Below are 20,514 nucleotides of genomic sequence, written 5' to 3' on the forward strand. Positions count from 1 at the left end.
ACTAGCACGTGGGACATCTGTCTCGTATCCCAGCCGAGGCTGAGGGGCCACTGTAGGAGAAGACGCAGAGAGATTTTAAGAGCCAGAGTGACACTACACACAGAAACTCGTAGCAACTGTGGGTGCCTGCACAAGGCCAAGCCTGTCATCGCTCAAGTACGGAGGGGGAAAGGGTTCATGAGACCTCACCCCTCACTGAAGAGTATGGACAGTTAATGGTGTCTCAGTAATGGAGAGTCAGTTTTCTTTAAGGGTTTGGTCCCTGGTAAGTTGACCACACTCTAGTGAGTGGCCCCATATCCAGGAATATATGGGAAGCACAAATTGGACTGGATGGGTTATTATAAGCGAGAGAACACAAAGTTAAAGTGTAGGGTAGGATGTGGGGTGGACCTAGGAGGAATTGGGGAGAGGACTGAAGGGGAAGTATGATCAAGCTACACTGCATGGTATCATCAAATAATTAATGCAATATTTTAAAAATGTCATCAGAGTTACAGTGACAGTGGGCTTCCAAATTCATTCCATTATGGTTGAGGAACATTATGATTTCACTATGAAATGTCCCTTTGGTACAGCTCATGTACCAAAGGCCTGGTGCTTAGCTGGTGGCACTATGAAGCCTTCCTGCATGACATAGGTGTCAGAGTTACTTTTCTATTGCATCATGGCCAAGGCAACTTTCAAAAGAAAGAATTAAGTGGGCTTATGGTTTCAGAGGATTAGTGCCCATGATGGGAGACCAAGGGTATGGAGGCAGCAACAGCTGAGCGCTTACATCTTGATCCAAAAGCAGGAGGCAAAGTGCACAGTGGGGGTAGTGGGAGGCTTGTGAAACCCTTTGAAGTCTGCCCCAGGGACACACGGCCTCTAACAAGGCTACACTCCCCTAATTCTTTCCAAAGCCACCACCTGGCAACCAATATTCAAATGCATGAGATTTATGGGGACATCTTATTCAAACCATCACAATAGTTCACTGGGCACATGCCTTTGAGTGTCATACCTCACCCTGGCCCCGTCCTGTCTCTCTTCTTCCTGGTCACTGTGAGGTGAGCTGCTTCCCCACTCAACCACTGCCATGAGGCTCCCGATCAGAAGGCAGCCAACCAGAGGCAGGAAACTGACACCGAGCCCAGGCCAGTCTTTCCTCTTGTGAGCTCTTTCTCTGGAGTACCTGTCGTGTGATGAGAGGTCTGATCACTACCTGCGAGGCGGTGGAGTTGCCAGGATTGTCTCATCACGTGGTTTTAGAAACCACTGGACCGGACTTGTGGAGGGAATCTGGAAAAATTTGGAGATGTGGTGCTAGAGAAGGCCCAGGATGCCGCAAGCAAAGTTTAGTGGGCAATCCCCTTGGGAGCTCAGAAGTCCAGAATGCTGATAGAATCGTGAACAATAGAGTGTTCAGGAGGCTTCAGACCAGAACATGACTCACGTGGCATTAGGGGCCATTCATGTTTGTAGTGAATGAAAATGACCCCCATAGGCTCAATGTTTGAATGCTTGCTCTCCAGTTGAACTATTCGGGAAGGATTAGGAGGTGTGGCCTTGTTGGAGGAAGTATGTCACAGGGGTGGAGAAGTAGGGGTGGGGCTTTGAGGTTTCAAAAACCTTCACCAGCCCCAACCTCTCTCTCTCTCCCTCTCTCTTACCTGTAGATCAAGCTCTACAGTTCTCAGCTACAATGCCACGCCTGTCTTGTTTCCTCCATGATGATCATGGACTAACCCTCTAAAACTGAAAGCAAGCCCCAATAAATGCTTTCTTTTAGCTGGGTGTGGTGGCACACACTTTTAATACCAGCACGCAGAGGCAGAGGCAGGTAGATCTCTGAGTTCAAGGATAGTCTGGTCTACTTAGCTCCAGGATAGTCAGAACTAAAAGAGAAACCCTGTCTTGAAAAACCATAAATAAATAAATAAATAAATAAATAAAGCTTAAGAATGCTCTCTTTTTAAGAGTTGCTTTGGTCGTGGTTTCCCTTCTCAGAAATAGTACAGTAACTAAGTTAATGCTGCATTGTGGTAAAAACTTGCTTACATTTTGCCCAGATTTTGTAGGAAGTTAAATTCAAAGGTGGTAGACTAAAATCGGACCAAGACAGGGTCTGTCTGTCTCTCTCTCTCTAGCCCTAGCTGTCCTGGAATTTGCTATGTAGAGCAGGCTGGCCTCAAACTCACAGAGCTCTACCTGCTTCTGCCTCCCAAGTGCTGGAATTAGTTGTGTGCTACCACACCCAACCAAAATAGGGAAAATTTTATGACAGCTTGGTACTTAAGGCTGTTGCTGGTTGCTTTTAGCCAGGTTTACAGTAAGAATCAAGAACAGAAAAAGCAGAGTGGAGAAACCTGAAAATCTTGCAGTGTTGTCAGAAAAGCCATATGGTTAAAGTTGCCCCCAAGGAAGAGATCGTTTAAGAGATTAAAAAGAAAACAAGTACTTTGCACCCTGGACCACAGTTCCCTGAGGGTACCTCAAGAGTTAGGCAGACATCACCCATTTCAGCAGCTCAAAGGTCAAAGGTGTGAAGAAGTAAAATTATATGAAGAACTTCGTTTGGACAGGAGCACTAGTTTCAGGCCTGCAGAGGAAACAGCATTCACGTCTAGAGGGGCCTCACTATTGTTCAAGTTGGCGGCAGAACTTGATGTCATCTGTATGACTGGTTTGTGTAGGCATGTAGAATATAAATGTTATGGGCCATAGAGACTTTTACCCAGATTCCAAAAGAAAGCTTGTGAGGCTCAGTGCTGTGTTCCAGGGTCAGACTTCCTGCCAGCAGCCTAGGAAAGAACTCTGTGGAACTGTGAGAGTGGTGCCTAAGCTGCAGAGGACTCAGGAAGGACGCCAGGAACATGGAACATCTGCTCAGAAAAGCTGCGAGCAGTGAGCAGAGCCAGCCCAGGGGAGGCCACATGTGCGGAAGCCAGCATGGTCAGAGTAGCAAGACTGCCTGAACCCTGGAGGGCTCACATCATCCCATCATATGCTCCAGATGCAAGAGGTACAGGATTTGATGTGTTCTGCTGCTTTTCCTTCCCCCTTCCTTCTGGAATGGGAATGTTCAAACTGTTATTGGATATTGAAGTATGTTTTTTTAATTTTTTCAGTTTTATGGGAGGCTCACAGCTACAAGTATGTCTGAAATCTTTTTAGATGTTTTGGACTTGTGTTTTTGAGCAACATTGGGACTGTTGAGATATTGGGGAGTCTTAGAGATGTATCAAAGAAATTTTTGCATGAGATGGGCTTTTGGTGGCCAAGGACATCTGAATGTTATAAACGGTGTATGAAATGTCCCCCACAGGCTTGGTCCTCAGCTGATGTGACTGTCTGGGGATGTGGCAGGAATTTAGGAGGTGAGGCTGAGATGAAGAAAGGAGATCAAGCTAGATGTGGTTGGTGGTCCATTGGCTGTTTTTTTTTTTTTTTTTTTTTTTTTTGAGACAGGGTTTCTCTGTGGCTTTGGAGCCTGTCCTGGAACTAGCTCTGTAGACCAGGCTGGTCTCGAATCGAACTCACAGAGATCTGCCTGCCTCTGCCTCCCGAGTGCTGGGATTAAAGGCGTGCGCCACCACTGCCCGGCTTCCGTTGGCTGTTCTTGAGAAGGACTAGGGTTTGGTTTCCAGTGCCCTGTGATGGTAACAGCTCTGTAACTCCAGTTCTAGGGGATCTGATGCCCTCTTCTGGCTTCTTCAGGCACTGCATGCATGCAAAGCACTTTTTTTTTTTTTTTAAGTCTGGAAAGGAGAAGTTGAAGAGGTGAAACTGCACAGGAGGAAAAGTTTCTAATGGTCACTAGTACACAATAACAATGGCTGACAACAGATTACTTAAAGACAGCTCGTAAAGATCATTTTTTTTGAGGAGGTACTAGATAAGGAGTCTAAGCTAAGGACGTGCTCGACCCTTGAGCATACTTCCTAGAGTGGATTCTGAATATTCCCAAAACAACGAAGTGGTAGGCAGGACCTGGAGGAACAGGGCTGCATCTTTACTACTCGGAAGGCTGAGGCAGGAGGACTGCAAGCTCCATCCTGGAGCACTTAGTTAGATCTTAAAATAAGGAATATAGAAAGCTCAGTGATAAGGTGATTATTGTATGGGAGGTCTTAGGCTAAATCTGTAAGTACTGTAAACAAAACAAAACACAAACATCACATTATACTCCATAAATATGTACAATAATGTGTCAATTTAAAAAATTAAAATAAAATTAAACTGTACAAGGAATTTTAGTTCGCTGTCTCTCTTCACTTCGCTGTGGATTCCTGCCCTAGTGAGCGGGAGCAGTCTTATCAACGTATTTTAGGGGTGTCTCACCTGATGGAGTGGCCGAGCAGCTGTGTTGACAGGACTCACAGTAGCTATGTGGGGATTTCCCAGACATGACATCTGCCCAGTTGTCATGGATGCATGCTGTTCAGCAGTTCTGAGATGACAGCCCATAAGGACACAGGTCTCCTAAGTAGCTTTTTAAACATGAATGTAAATGGTGGCTGACCGTTCTGGGAAGTCTCCTATGAAGAACACTGAGGTGGCTCTCTACAGTGAGCAGGGAACTGCCCAGGGAGGAGCTGTGGCTCCTCCTTGTGAGTAAGAGTCCGGGAAGAGCAGGAGCAGGGAGGGCAAGGAGAGACAGACTGACTTCACTTCTTCAAGCCACAGAATTTCTTTGCCGGGAGAGAAATGCAACTTTCAGGCTTTTCAGTGTTGTGAGCTGGTGAATTCATCTTTTAAATTTAGTCTGGAGCCAGCAAGACAGTGCGGCCGGGAAAGGCATGTGTTGCTAAGCCTACACCTGAGCTCACTCCCTGGGGCCCACATGGTAGAACAGATTCTCTTAAGTTGTCCTCTGACATTCACAAATGCAGTGCAGCATTCTTGTGCACACGCATGCACACACATGTGCAAACAAAGAAACATAGTTTGGAGTTTCAAGTTGGAGACACCTCACTGAATTCTGGGACAGTGCCTCCAAATTTGCTCTCAACCCCTTTTGTGCTGAAGGAAGCTAATAGCCCAAGAGTCCCTAGAAAGAAGAATTTGCTACTGATGGCTGCCATCAGCCTGTGTTGTCAGAGGCCTTTCTACTTCAGGAAATGTTTATATGTTTATGTTTCCTTTCCATACACTGCTGATTTTTTTCTTTCTTTTTTTAGATAAGGTTTCTCTGTGTAGCTCTGGCTGTCCTGAAACTTGCTCTGTCGACCAGTCTAGCCTTGAACTCATAGAGATCCATTTGCCTCTGCCTCCCAAGTCCTGGGATTAAGAGCATATGCCATCACTACCTGGAAATAGAAGACAACTTTTAAGACTCCATTCTCTTCTCTTTCTAGGTCATTAGGTCATCAGGTCATCAGGCTGGACTGCAAGCCTCTGCATCTATTGAGCCATCTCAGCGGCCCCTAAATTCTTAAAAACTTTAGTAAACCATTTTGTATTTTTAGAAAAATATCTATTTAACAGGACTGTTTAGAGCAGTGGTTTCAACCTACGGGTCATGACCCTTTCTCAGTGGTCTCCTAAGACCATTAGAAAACAGATATTTATATTACGATTCATAACAGTAATAAAATTAGCTATGAAGTAGCAACAAAAATAATTTTATGCTTGGGGGGGTCACCACAACATGAGGAACTATTTTAAAGGGTTGAAGCATTAGGAAGGTTGAGCACCAGTGATTTATTTTAGATAGCCTTAGTTCTTCCTGGAACAGATTTTTTTAAATAAACTTATTTAATTTTTTCATACAATGTATTTTGATATTAATATGGCAAGAGGGCTATTGCCTTATTACAACTCACTGGAGCCAACTGTGGCCTAATTTCATCTGCCAGTGAGCAGAGACCAGCCAACCATAAGTCCCCTTACCCACCTCCCCTATACTCCCAGGCATCCTGAACAGGCGCTCACATCCTGCGGTTAGGAATCCTATTCCGATCCCAATTCCTGCGTCTGCAGCTGTGTACTGGCTCTCCAGCCACCTGATTTTCACCACCTGACGGCAGCAGGTTGCAGTCGGGTCTCCAAGCACAGGGCTTTGTCAGCTCAATGTGAGCACGAATCCATCACCTACAGCAGTGGTCCTCAACCTTCCTAACTCAACCCTTTAATACAGTTCCTCATGTTGTGGCGATCCCCAACCACACAATTATTGTCACTGCTACTTCAGAACTGTAATTTTGCTATTGTTATGAAATGGAATGTAGTTACCTGATACACAGGATATCTGATCTGTGACCCCTATGAAAAGGTTGTTTGACCCCCCAAAGGGGTCATGACCCACAGGTTGAGAACTGTTGCCCTAGAACCTCCTAGCAGGCATTCAGTGTCTCTGTGGCAGGAAATGGCTCACAGCCATCCTGATGGCAAGAGGAGAGAGAAAGGAAGCATCCTATAAACAGAAATGAGATTTCTAGGATGGTACCCAAGGAGGGTATCATCCAAGGATGACGCCCCACGAGCCAGCACAAAGGCAGTTTTCCTGAGACTGAAGAATCTACAGTTGTCACCCACAAACAGACTGGATTCTGGGGCAGGTGAGATGGCTCAACAGGCTAAAGCACTGCTGTCAAGCCTGACGACCTGGACGCAGAGGGTGGGACCAGTTCCTACAGACTGTCCTCTGACCTCTATACATGTGCACCTACACGCACAAATAACGTAAGAAGAAAGATTCTGGATTCTGTGAGCAGGGAAGGAGGGAAATGGGTAGGAAGTAGCAGTGGGATAAGCAACAGGGTGCACATAGGTGGTGCTCAGGCATGTGTAGATGTGGGCTTAGTCTAAGTCTGGATTTTCCATGCAGTGTAATCATCTGGCTAGCATGTTGGGGCACCTGGGGCAATGGCGCTGGGCAATGGGACTGAGCCCTAACAGCTCTCTCTTGGCACTGACATGCACACATGAGGAATGCTGGAATTCTACCTCTCTCTTCCGCTGTGTAGAAGGCTTAGGTTGGAGTCACCTAATGCTGCTATGACCTGCCTCTCAGCAGGGAACTTCCACACAGCTGTTCCAGGGCTTCACAACTAAGAAAAGGCTGTCCACGACACCAACAGGAAAAGCCGGGAGCCTTGCTTTTCAGAATTAAGCCCCATGAGTCTCAGATCAAGTCAGGGTGAGGACAGCAATAAATTATTAGCCTCAGAGGGAGAATCAGAGACCTGGACGACCCAATTCCCCTGAGCACCATGCTAACCCAAGCTTCCTACAGGAGAAGCTGAGGCTGGGCCCAAGCCCTGTCTGGGGCTCCCCTAGAGCCTCAGATTTGGGGAAGATGTATAGACTGTGGGCCTCAAAGGTGGGCTAGGGCCAGATTCCATCGAGAAGGCAAGTTCCTCCACCTTGCAAGATGGCACTGAGCCCAGGGAGGTGTCTGAGAAGGACACAGCATGGTCACTGGGAACTCAGACCTGAGGAAGAAGAGTCTCAGATGATTTAGATGAGGCTGGCAGGAGAAGCAGTCCCAGGACAACAACAAGGCTTGGAAGCTACAGGAGGCTCAGAGATGACAGGGTGGTGTTGGGGTATCCGGCAGGAGAAGAATGAACTTGGGGACATTATTTGTGTGTCAAACCTGAGAGATATAGTACAGAATGGGGTGACTAAGGTGAACTCCTGGATTCCCTGGGTGGCCACAATGGAGGACAAGGCTCACAGTTCCATCAACACCCAGAAGCTGTGGCCTGAGGGACCTGCTGGACTCCTTCCCACAAGGAGGTGGCCCCAGGTTCTGTAAAGCCCATCTATTTGGCTAGGCAGAAACTCCAAAGTATATTTCACAAAAGAAGCTGAAGGGCCATGGGCAGGAGATGGTGGGTTTAGGGCCAGCTTGGAGGATACAGTAAGACCTTTCCACAGGGGGATGGGAGCAGGGAAGGGAAGGGAAAAGGGAGAAATTCACATAGAGTTGTACTTTTTTTTATATAGAATTTGTACAATATATTTCTCTTCATTTGCATATCTTATCCACAACTTAAAACATTCTTTTTACAGGCTGAACTCACTCAGCTGATATAATCAAAATTCTTTCTCTCAACCAAATAATAAAAATTCAAAATCGTAAACCCGTAAGAAAACAAATTAAAAACGATGATGAAAATAAATCACTCCTCTCATTAGAACAGTGTCTGTACAATATATATGATCTGGAACAGAATTCTTTATAGATTAGGCACATGTTTCCACGACCCCTTATTCCTGCCAGCTTTGTCTCAGTCCAGGCAGTTTTGCCCCCTAAGAAGGGTCAAGGGGACATTGGCCTTGATGGAACTCCTTTGGACCTCCTGCCCAGGTTGGGGTCAGGAGAGATGGGCCTGGCTCAGCAGTGCCACCCAGTGGCCTAGAGAAGTGGAGGCAGTGGGCTGCAGTGACCAGGTCAGGGGGGCCCTGTCAGAGAGCAGCTGTGGTATGTGAAGGGCAAAATGAAGCAGAGGGAGAGAAAACAGAGAGCGGTGAGTGAAGAAAAGCTATGGGGTTCAGCGTTTATTTACAATTGCTCTTCCTGATGGGAGGGTGGGAGAAGAGCTGGGGCCACTGTCCCGAGGGAGGCCTCCAGCCCTGTCCTGCCCTGGCCATCTGCTCCCTCTACTCAGTCTGAGGTGTGGAGGGTTGTGAGTGTGCCATCTCCTCCCCCATCTTCTAACTGCTATCTGGTCTGAGCCACCGCGAGGCCTCTTCACTGTGCACTGAGACTTGTTCTGACTCTCACCAGAGACCTACTTGGAGGGAGTGGCATGCAATAGGGGCCTTCTCTGGGGTCTAGGGAGCTTGCAAAGCCCAGGTGCTTTGGCAATGAGCAAAAGATGAGAAAGAGGTTTCCATGGGCTGGCACCCTGTCCCACATCATGGGAACTGGACTAGGATTCCTTTGATGTGAGGGGGCGGATCATAGGTCACCACTTCACTTGTTCCTGTGTTTTTGCAACCTATCCCCCCCACCACCACTCTATAGCCATTTTTCCTGTATGCTGGGGTCCATCAGAGAACCTAATTCAAGGGCCGGGCAGGTAGTGGTGCCAGAAGGCACAGCACCTTTGCAGAAGATGCTTCCAGACCTGCAGGCTCAACCTCTTCCAATCCAGCCCCTTGTCCACACCCAGCGGGGTATTCAGAGGCCAAGGGGCACACTGTACCATAGCAACACAAGATAGCCAAGGATGGTCCTGGCTGTGAGGAGCCGTTTTTGCATTGGGCCTGTGAGGTGGGACATGTTTCTGGCCCAGACACCTGCCCTTCAATAGTAGGTGCCTCAGGATATTTTCTTCCTGAAAGTCCTTGGCCTGATGCCACCCAGCTTCCCACTCACTGTGGCTCTGGAAAGAAAATCATTATCACTTCAGGGCAATGCTAAAGCCATACATGGAAAAATGCTAAAGCATTCACTAGAACTAACGTAGTTATTGCTAGACAGGTGATGGCCAAATAGCAAGGTAAGAGGCCCAAGGTGGTAGGTATGCTGATCACCATGACCTTGGAGCATTAGTATAATCAGGTATGTTCTGACTCCTGAACAAGGGCTCCTTTGAGGGCACTGTTGGCACTATAGGTGCTGGAGAGTCCCTCTATTTCTGTCACTTCAACACACACCAGTTTGTTCCTAGGCAATCCCTAGGGGCTCTCTCAGGGAGTCAGTGTGGTTCTCTTTTAAAAACATGAGGGGAAACAAAACCATATTAAAAGAAGTGAAGAAACGCAGATATATGTGCTGGGAGCTGTTGCATGGATGACAAGCAGGACCTGTTGGCTGTTCCCAAGGGCACTGGGAGTTAGCCAGCTGACCTGTGGCATGAAGACAGCTTGGGAATTGGAGGTGGCTGGGAGGCGCTCGTGTTGGTTGTAGGTTGGTCTCCCAACTGGGCCACTGCTGCTGCTGCTGTAAGTCTCACTGCAAGGGTGGCTGTGCACGGACAGCACCTTCCCTTGATGGCAAGCCTGGCCGTTCCGGCTCAGTGGAGACAGAATCCTTCCAGAGATTACTTCTAGGTCCTCAGTGCCGTGACTCCCCGGGGGCAGCTCTGAAGGACACTGGTCTCTATTCTCTGAGTAACTTTCCCAAAGCCTCTTGATGGCCCTTTCTGAGCCACTCAGCACTGCTGTGCCTTCTTGCACACATGGAGCCTGCACAGTGGGCCTTCTTGATGAGGCGGCTGCTTGGCATCCAAATGGGAGCAGGGGGTGGGCTCAAAGAGAGCTGGGTGCAGAGGCTGCAGGGGTTTCCTGAGCAAGGTTGGAGGTCTGCCGTAACCCCTGTAGACAAATTATTGAGTCCATGCATGCCACAGTGAGGCTAACACTCAACATTCCAGAGGCGGGTGGCCTTGTTTGGGTAGTTGATTGCCAGGCTGATAGCAGCGATGTTTTGCAGAGCCTGTGGAGGGAAAAAGCAGTCACCAACATCAAGGGCCATTTACTTGCTTATCCCTAAGTCCCTCAGCTGGAGGGTGGAGGTGAGACAGAGGTGGTGCCTCTCACCCAGAGGCTCACAGGTAAGAGTAAGAAAGGAAACAAAATCAAAACACACAGGAAAGCCCTGAGGTAGGCAGTAAGAAGCCATTGGCCATGACAGCAGTCCAATTGCTGAGGCAGTTCTGGAAAAGCCGTACAAAGGCACAGAAGGGAAGCACACAGTACACACGAGATGAGAGGTACCCATGGGAGCCCAGAAACAGCGCTGGGAAAGCGGCTGTCCCAGAAAGGCCTGGTGAGGAAACAGAACACCAGTAAGGGAACTGGTCAGCTGTGGGGAGGGTCACAGAGGAAAATATGCCACAAACTCAATAGTATGTGTTGAGGGCAAGTCCAGTTCTCAAAATGCAGGCTGGGGCCTGAGGATCCCAGGCCTTTTGGGAGGAGTCACAGATTCAAGTTTTACTTTCACCATTTCCTGAGTGCATAGTACAGTTCCTTTTCAGGAATGAGTGCAGGGCAGACACAAGAATCCAGTTGTCTTCTATTGGGCCAGACATTAAGTAAGTTTTCAAAAATGGAACTAGGGCCACCCTCCTCAAAAATTATTTTGTTTTAAAAAGTTTTCTCAAAACACATTAACATGAAATTTTCTGTCTTAAAAACTGAATTGATACATTTTGAATGTTTTAATTTCAACACTGAAGTTAATTTATAACACTATACATTGTATACAGCATATAGAAGGAACAGCTTTCCTGGGCCCTCTATCATTCAGAAACACAGCTGTTAGAAGAGGAGTTTTCCTACCAGGGAAGCAAAGTACGTCCAAAAATATCTGAAATCTAACTCTATGGAAACTTCCAGGATCAGCCAAACTAATGTGAAGGCACTGGTTGTTTTGGTTTCACAGACACAAATTCTTGCTAGTGTCTTCTGACCCCACAGTTTAATATGAGTGACAGTGATGAATGGGGCTCCACTGCTCTGTGTGAGAGCCAGAAGGAAGTGACTGCATTGCAACCAAGCTCCATGTAAACTCTGGGAGGGTCTGGACTTGTCAAGCAACTAACCTCTCTCTTCCCTGTTCTTCCCCACCCCCATCCTGGCAAGTGATATGGTGCCATTCATCACAGGAAGAAGACCTGCAGTCCAGCTCTTTGGGGACAGGGGAGACGGTACCTGTGCTGCACATCGGAGAAGGTGGTCCTCAGTGGTTAAGGCCAGCAGGTACTCCTGCAGCAGGCCAAGCTCCTGTGAAGAGAGCAAGGACTCTGATTGACAGAAGGCAGCAGGGCTGAACAAAGGACACCCACCATGCAAACAGGGGCCCCAAGTGGGTAAGCACTATTCGCTGCCAAGCACCTATGACACCACACACTCTACATCCATGAAGAAGCCTAACTGGAAGGAACAGGAACCTGGCTCCAGAGCTAGCCCTGATGGCGACTTTTCTCATGTCTCTTGAGGAGGACAAGCAAAGGGTCTGTGAAAGGCCCTTTCATATGGCAATTCAATAAGCCTATTGTGCCCAGGCAGAGAAAGACAAGGAAGAGGAACCCAACTGTTTGATTTTCCAGAAATCTCTGTTGTCAAGAGCTGCTCCAAGGCAGTCCCGACCCTCTTTGGCTATAGTCCTGACAAAATAAGCAACTAGGCTGATCTGAAGGTTTTTCTTCCCAGGGCTGGGTGTATGGATATGTGTTGGGGGAAGCTAAATGGAGGCCCAAGCCTGCCTCCTTGTGTATCCTGGACAGTCTGGACTTAGGGACTGAGGTGTAACCCTGGTCCTGCCATGAGCAGGAAGAGGGAAAAGCATACAGAGGTATGATCCTTATGATCCTTCCCGCCCAGACTGAAGGACAAGAGATAGATGTGTCCTTACCTGGGCACGGTTCTCAGTGACAAAGAAGAGCTCGGTGAGGGCGCGGTGCAGGGGTAGGAGGATGCCAGGCTGTGTCACGTCCTCAAATAGGCCGTATTCCATGTGGGTAAAGAGCTGCCATAGGGGCTTCAACAGCGCAAGGTCACATAGGTCACTGGGGAGGGGGGGAATCATGGGGTTGATTTACTGAGAAGTAGGCTACCCAAGGTGGACAGTTAAAAGAAACTGCAGATCAAGCTTTCCCTTCCCCGCCTCATCCTAAAACAGCCATGCCTACTTCTCTCTGAAACAGCGTGGGAGGAAAGGGGCAAACCCCTAAAATGATTCTAAGAAATCCAGAGAACCTGTAGTATGGTCACAGGAATTATCGCATTTTCTTTTGTTTTAACATTTATTTATTTACTTACTTACTAATTTAGAGAGAGAGACAGACGGCAGGGGGGCGGTAAATACCACAGCATGCATATGATGGACAAAGGACAACTGGGAGTTGGTTCTCCCTACCCACCATGTCAGGCTTGATGGAATGCATCTTAACCCACTGAGCTAGCTTGTTGGCCCCCCTATTGTGTGTTTTTAAAAATGGTTCCTAAGAAGTCCTTCCAGTGACACTAGGAAAATCTCTAGGCAAATGTGTTTGTTTTGTTTCACTAGGTAGCCTAGGCTGTCCTTGAAGTCAAGACAATTCTTCTGCCTCAGTCTCCCATGTACTGGGATTATAGGTGTGAGTTATCATGCACCTTAAGCTAAATGTTAAATGGGAAAAAAAGCAAGATATAGCATATCCCATATAAAATAAAACTAACAAATAAAAAGAAAAAAAACTAAAAAAAAAGAAAAAAAAGAAAAAACTATCAAATGGACAGGGAAGACAAACATTATTTTGATACTCATTTATAAAATAGAAAATACACTTGCAAACTTGCTAGACCTGAAATCTTGCCTCTAGGAGAAGCCCAATCCTTCTCAGACCTGTGTGCAGAGAACCCTGAGTGTTTGAACCTGGAGTGGGTGGGGGTTGTTATCATAGTTCAAAACCCTCCAGAAGAGAAAATTAGGAGCTGAACAATATTCTGGGCTCACTATAGGGTAATATGCATATAATTAATGATTTTGCCATTCTCTTTATTTTTCCTTCTGTACTTGAAAAAGAATCCTCCCCTTTGAGAGTTGTCTTATCAGTCATTTCCCCCGAAAGGAGCACATGTTCATAAAGTAAGCAGATGGGCAAATTCAGTTTGACTTGTTTCATTGCTAGTTTCAGGGGAGCACTGGAAAGTGAAGTAAGAGGCATCTGCAGGACTGTCCTCCTCTGGGATTGGCCCTCTACTCTGGCCTTTGTCACCCTCAGGCCAGCAAATCTGTAACTTTCCAAAAAGCTAGTATGGCAAGGCATTCTGGGATATGTGGTATGCCCTTCACCCTCACACACTCCCTTCAGGCCCAAAATGGAGGTGTACAGGGCTATCAGGCTGGTATGGAAGGGCCAGTGGGAGCACACAGAGTTCTCCCTAGGCTCAGGAATATAGGGAGTCCCAACTGGAAAGAAGATCAATGTCAGCCAGCAAATTGTGGAAAGACATCTGAACCACAGGCAGGAAGGCCTGCCAGCCTGAAGACCTTGGCAATGTGACATATTGCTCAGACATCATACCATCCAGGTCAATACTGGAAGCCCACATGGAGCTAAGCAACACATAATGTCTGCATATGAGGACATGGTACTAGCAGCAAGCACACCCAGCCTTCTCTTACCCCTCCCCTGCTGCCAGCCTAGGGCTGACAATGAGCCATCACATTCTCTCTATGACTTGAAAATTCCTTTAAGCTTTTAAAAATAACAACTTCGTATTACTTTTTACTTCAAGTATCATTATCCCACACTGGCTCACACTCTGTGTATCTACGCCTTAAAAATGCGAGAAAGAGCAACTCCTACTGGTCAGGGTCTGAGCAAGGGGGTGTAGGCGGAATACTTGGCTGCTGTGTATATAGCAGAAACCACCAATTCTTTCCTCTGAGATGAGTACTATGAAGCTACAGCCACATTCCTATCTATTCAACACTGTAGTGGAAGTTCTACCACAGTAAAAGGTCAAACCCTGCTCCTGCACATTGAGAGGAAGAACTAAAACTCACCATCACAGATGCCATGACTGAGCTCTTGCTAATCCACACACTCACTCAGAATAGATGCGGGATATAAAGGCAACAGGCCAAAATGCTACAGCAGCAAAACAAAAGTCACTTTCTTTTGTCTGAGGTGGTCTTACCGATGTAAGACTGGCCTTGAAATGTCCAAGCCTTCTGGGTGCTGGGATTATGGGCATATACCACCATACTCAGCAAATTTTTAAAATAATAATTATAAAAGAATAAAAAACATTAAATACCTAGAAATACCATACAAAATGCTGTATGAATTGTCTACAGAAATGTGTAAATTATTTCAAGGACCTACACAATGGAGGAATGATGTGGGATTCCCCTCTGTATGCTGTGAATATGCTTTATTACCACTGGCTAATAAAGAAGCTGATTGGGCCAATGGCTTAGCAGCCAGTCAGCTGGAAGAGATAAGAAAGAGAGTAGGCAGAGTCAGGGAGACACCATGTAGCCACCCAAGGAGAAAGATGCCAGAATGCCAGAACATTACTGGTAGGCCACAGCATCATCGTGATACACAGATTAATAGAAATGGATTAATTTAAGATATAAGAGTTAGCCAGGAATATGCCTGAGCCATTGCCCAAACAGTGTTCAAATTAATATAGTTTCTATGTGATTATTTGGGTCTGAGCAGTTGGGAAACAGTCTCTACAGAAGAAGATAAAATGGCTGTGGATTAGAGGATTCAACTTTCTAAGGAATTTGATTTCCCTCCAACTGATATGCAGAGCCTCCTGGAATCCCATTACGAGGCTGGGGGTGTGGCTCAGTGGCAGTGTGGAAGGCTCTTCCTCTCACATGGAAAGTCATGGGCTACGTCCCAGTACCACAAGAAAAGTATCACAGGCCAAGATAGAGGTTGAGAAGCGTGAACAAGAGAGCACATATGTGCATAAAGGGGTGGTGGGGACACAGGAAAAACTGTTTTTCTTTTTCAATTTGAGACAGGGTCTCATTATGTAGCCTGGAATTCATTATGTAGATCAGGATGGTCTCCAACTCACAGAGATCCAATTGCCCTGCCTCCGTGAAGGGATTAAAGGTATGTGCTATCACACTAGGCTAAAAATTTTTTTTTAGTCTTTGGCTGTATGTATTTGTGTATGATCTATGTATGTATTCGTGTGTGTGTGTGTGTGTGTGTGTGTGTGTGTGTGTAGATGCTGTCAGTGTGCATGTGGAGGCCAGAGGTTAACATCAGGGATCTTTCTCAGTAGCTTTGTACCTTACATTTACCAATTTTTCATTAGATATATTCATGTTATTTTAAGTGTGATTGTTTTGCTTGAATGTATGTATGTGCACCAGCCTGCAGGCTTGGTGTCTTTGAAGGTCAAGAGAAGACACTGGATTCCCTGGAACTGGAGTTACGGATAGAAAACCACCATGTGGGTGCTGGGAACTGAAGACCTGCGCAAGAGCAACAAGAGCTCTCAATTCAAGTGCTGAGACATCTCTCTGGCCCCATGCACCTGGTTTTTGGGGGGTGGGGGATGAGTTCAGACCTCACTGAATCATCTCAGCTGACTGGCCAATGAATTACAAGGACCTACCTGTTGTTGCCCTCCTTCCCCAAGTACTGAAGAGCTGAACTCAGGTTCTCATTCTTCTGCAGACACTACAGACTAAACCATCTCCCCATTTTTTTTATCTTTTTTTTTTTTTTTGAGACAGGGTCTCATGTATCCTAGGCTTCCCTAGAAATCGCTATAGTTGAGGATGACCTTGATCTTCTGTACATGAAGAAATTAACATGGTAATATAAAAATGAATAGGTAAGTTCTGGGTAAAAAGATCTGTAAATCACTAGGGAAAAACTGGCCAGTCACACTGGGGTTATAAATACCTAACACAGCCTGGAACATGCAGGCAGATCTCTGAGTTTAAGGCCAATCTAATCTATATAGTACGTTCCAGGCTAGCTAGAGCTACATAGTGGGACTCTATCTACAAGCAAGCAAGCAAGCAAGCAAACAAACAAATAAACCAAAAGCAGAAAACACACCCCCAACACAGGTCAGGAATGATACGGTATACCTGTAACGCCAGTGCTCAGGAAGCTATGGTTGGGGAACTCAGAGCTCTAGGCCAGTATGGGCTACATATTGGTCTTAAACACAACCAAAATGCAGGACAATCTTGACGTAAAGAACTAAGCTAAAAGACTTCCACAATTAAATTAGTAGATATATAAATCAGTCATAGAGTTACAGTCATTAATACAGCACTGGCTTACAGACAAGGAATGCCCAAAGTTATAAATACATGGGATCAAAGGTAACAGTACAGAGTGCTCAGGGCAAACTCAAAATAAGCAGAGAGCCAAAGCAAAAACTTGACGCCAGAAACTCAAACTCAAATACTGGCATTCACCCCAGGTGGATGATAGATGTCGTGTGAAAGGGAAAGTGATTAATATTCTAGAAAGAAACAGTAGATGCTTTTATGATATTTGAATGAGGCAAAAATTACTCACAGGACTCGTTAAGTTAGTAGTTTTTCAGTAACTTAAAAGAAATGATGGATGAACTCAGAAACACTAAAATTACATTTGTCTTTTTTCCTCAAAGATGCCATTAACAAAGTAACTAGGAAACAGTGGGAGGAGGTCAGGAACTGACCCTGGCACTGCCTACCTGTGGGTGCAGCACTGCACAATCCTCAGCAGTAGGTGGATGGCTTTCAGTCGCTGATGACCAGTCTGGCGGCAGGCCACACCCACCAGCCATTCCCAGATCTTGGCCAATGGGAGGTGAGGTACAACCCTTTCTTCGGACAACATCTGCTTCAAGATCTCAAATCCTGGCGCCATGCCGAAACACAGACATTTTAAAAACAATTATTAACATTAAGTTTCACATTTTGTAAACTGTACACATTTTAATAGGGTGAAATAATTTATATTTTGGCTGAAATCAAATTTCTTTCTTTCTTTTCTTTCTTTCTTTCTTTTTTTTTGATATAGGGTTTCTCTGTGTAGCTCTGGCCATCCTGGAAACCAAATTTCTTTTGTAAAATAACACAAAAACAACATTCTCAGTTCCTCATTTTTGCAAAAGGCCCTGGTGTTGGGGAATATTCAATCACACTATGAACCCCAAGTTTGCATTCATGTTAAGTAAACAAAATTAATCTTGTGTCAGAAGGCTGAGTTAGTTGAAGGAAGCAATCAAAGCACATCAGAGGGCATCTGGAAGAGATAGAGAGATGTACCGGAAGTAGTAGGGAAGGGTTCTGATGGTGTGGCTTTTTCTGTTTTGTTTTTGGGGAGTGGAAGGACGGGCCTTTCGGGAGTCAGTAAGGAGAGAAAGTTAGCTAAGTGCTACTCTCTGAGCTAGCAGGTTTTCACCAGCCTTTGAGTCTCAAGTTTTATTTATAAATAGAATGGTAGAGATTTAGTTAGAGCTACCTTTAGTGGCAGCAGCAACAGAGCCAGTGCCTGAAGGAGCAGAATTCTCACCAGGCTGCAGGCTGAGCGCTGGGCTGCTGCCAGAGAAGCAGGCCAGTAACTGTGGAGTAGCAATTGCTGACTGAAATAGCAGTAGATTAGGGAGGGTACAGTCACTGTACCGAAGATAAAACAACACCCTGGCAAAACAAACAAATAAAACCAAACAAACAAACAAACAAAATCTGTGTCTTCTTTTAGATCCTGACAGAAGGCTCTTATCTGATCATTCAAGTTTGTAAGTAGTCAACCAAGTCCTGGTGAAGAAAGCCAGGCACGTGGGTTGAGAGACACTTTTGGAAGGCCTTAGAGAGAGACAATAGCTGCCTTGATTTTAACAGAAGTCAGTAACATAATGGCACCTCTGGGCAGAGTGTGTTTGGCTGACAGAGCATGCAAACAGAAAGGGCAGAGCACACACCTGTCTGGAAACGACCCAGGTGTCCAGCTGTCACAGTGAATCGGTAGCCCCACTCGGTGTTGCTCATGTCAGAGGTAAATCGGTAATACAGAGTATCTCCTGGATCACAAAAACCAGAGACAGGTCAGGATACGGGAGCAACAGGATGGCAGCTGGGGTGTTTCTGATGAAATACATTAAGCTGGTGTTAAAATCCTCTAATAATTTCTCAATTTTATGCTTTTTAAAAAGTTTGTTTTACTTTTATTTTGGGTAATTGTTTTGGGGTGAATGGTAGTGTGTATGGTAGGCATGTACATGCCAAGGTATATATGTGTAGTTGGTTCCCTTTCCATCACGTGGGTCTTGGGGCTTGAACTTGGGATGACAACTTGGCAGTAAATGTTCCTACCACTGAGCCATTTCACGGCCTCAACATTATGTTTAAATGCTTCCTATGAAGTCTATACAGGCTGGTGAGATGGCTCAGTGGGCAAAAGTACTTGCTGACAAACCTGATAATGTGAGTTCAATCCCTATGATCCATGTGGAGAGAACTGACTCCAAGTTGTTGCCTTCTGATCTCCACAGGAGCATGGTGACACATACTCAGCCCCTTAGATGGAGGGAGGGAGGGAGGGAGGGAGAGCAAGCAAAAATTTAAAGGAAAAGTCTGTGTACCTGGAAGCTCAAAATCTTTCCACTTCTGCTGGGAGCCACTGAAGTTGTGTCGGTCCTGCTGAAAGTCACTACTGCTGGACATGGCTAATTCATCACAGCCTTCCTCTGTGTTGCACTGAGGATCAAATTTGATTGAGAGGTAGATTGCACCAGGAATGTGAACTTTATCCTAGGGAGGGAGACAGAGAATACTTCTATCACTGTCACTAGCTACCACTGTGGTTGTCACTGTAACCAGGGACATGGAGCATGAGCAAACCATAATCCCCCCTCCAGCTCTGTGCAAGGGGCATAGTGGGCAGCCAGGAAAGGTGCAGAGGAGGGTGCTTCCAGGGAGTTCCCTAGGGGAGGGGACACAAGAGCATCAGAGTGCCTTTCAGGAAGGGTAGCACCGGAGAGGTCTGTGTGCTCTGAGAGTGGCAGGAGGATGGCTTTGTGTTTACGGGAAGGCCATGATCATGTGGATAAGGTGTCCAGACTTCTGGAGAGCATGTGCTCTGATCACAGCTTGAAGAAGAGTCACAGCTGCTAGGGAGCCAGGCAGGGTGGAAAGGTGAGATTGGGAGGAAACACCAGGAGTAGCCCCAGAGGAGAGGCCAGTCTGGGACCATCAGGAAGGCAGAAAAGAGTACAACTTGTTAGCTGAGAGAATGAGGCAAGGAGAGAAGAAGCTTGTAAGGCAGAGGGTGAGGAGGTGTACACCTCTGTGAAATAAGAATGTCTCAGCTGATCAACAGCTTCTGAACCAGCCTCTGTGCTCCTGTCCCAACTGCTGTAGACTACTCCCATCTAGAAGCTCAGGCCTTGCCAGCTCCAGCATCTCCAAAGGGCTAAAGAAAGGTGCAAGACAGTGTTGAGTCATGAGAGTAGCTGAGGTGGCCCACACCAAACTCCTATGGCTCTCTATTTAGACACAAATTCAGGATGGAAAAGATGAGACTGTGAGGGCTGGGTAATTAAAAAAGGGGCTAGTGCCTCCAAGGTGTGGCCTGATCATCAGGAGACAGAGAGGTTGGTTCTGGATCCCCACACAAACTCACTTCTGGAAGAAGCTGAGGATTCACGCAGAGGAGCTTACAATGGGAAAGTATATTCTCCTCTGGAGCCAGGAGACCACTTTTCCCCGTTAACACAGCTAAATCTGGCGAAGGGGAAACCTGCTGCCCAGGCCTCATGTCAACAGACAGGAGATGAGGAAATGTGTTGTTAGTTAGGACTGGTAAGAAGAGGGAAGGTAAGGTCTCTGAAGTACCGCCTACCTCAAAGCTGGTGTTGTTGTTATATGGGTGTTTTGATTCCCTCACTTGCACCTCCATTCCTGGTTCTTCCATGAACTGACATGCAGCCAGGGCCATGGTCCCCAGCATGCCCTCTCGGCAGCCCTGGAGCACTTTCTGCAAGATCTGAGAAGAAAGAAGGTGGTTAAGAGCAGGGAAACCAGTGTCATCAGAGGGAGGGAGGGAGGGAGGGAGGAAGGGAAGGAGGGAGGGAGAGAGAGAGAGAGAAAGAGAGAGG

The 20,514-nt window shown here is 46.4% G+C and overlaps 1 protein-coding gene across 2 annotated transcripts in view; it reads right to left on the reverse strand.

The window, feature by feature from the left end:
* Window positions 1-7,913: 7,913 nt before the first annotated feature.
* Zzef1 (zinc finger ZZ-type and EF-hand domain containing 1) overlaps window positions 7,914-20,514 on the reverse strand; it is a 128,169-nt gene continuing 115,568 nt past the window's right edge. For both annotated transcript variants that reach the window (XM_041664185.1, XM_041664184.1), the window contains exons 49-55: window positions 20,259-20,402; window positions 19,000-19,168; window positions 18,340-18,438; window positions 17,107-17,272; window positions 12,302-12,455; window positions 11,599-11,670; window positions 7,914-10,378 (exon numbers count right to left, since the gene is read on the reverse strand). In XM_041664185.1, the coding sequence (XP_041520119.1) occupies window positions 10,298-10,378; window positions 11,599-11,670; window positions 12,302-12,455; window positions 17,107-17,272; window positions 18,340-18,438; window positions 19,000-19,168; window positions 20,259-20,402 (885 nt within the window). In that variant the 3' untranslated portion in view covers window positions 7,914-10,297. The remainder of the gene's footprint in view (window positions 10,379-11,598; window positions 11,671-12,301; window positions 12,456-17,106; window positions 17,273-18,339; window positions 18,439-18,999; window positions 19,169-20,258; window positions 20,403-20,514) is intronic.

This window comes from Microtus oregoni, unplaced genomic scaffold (assembly GCF_018167655.1).
Source record: "Microtus oregoni isolate MIOR12 unplaced genomic scaffold, Mior012 000015F_ref0000493, whole genome shotgun sequence".
NCBI lineage: Eukaryota > Metazoa > Chordata > Mammalia > Rodentia > Cricetidae > Microtus > Microtus oregoni.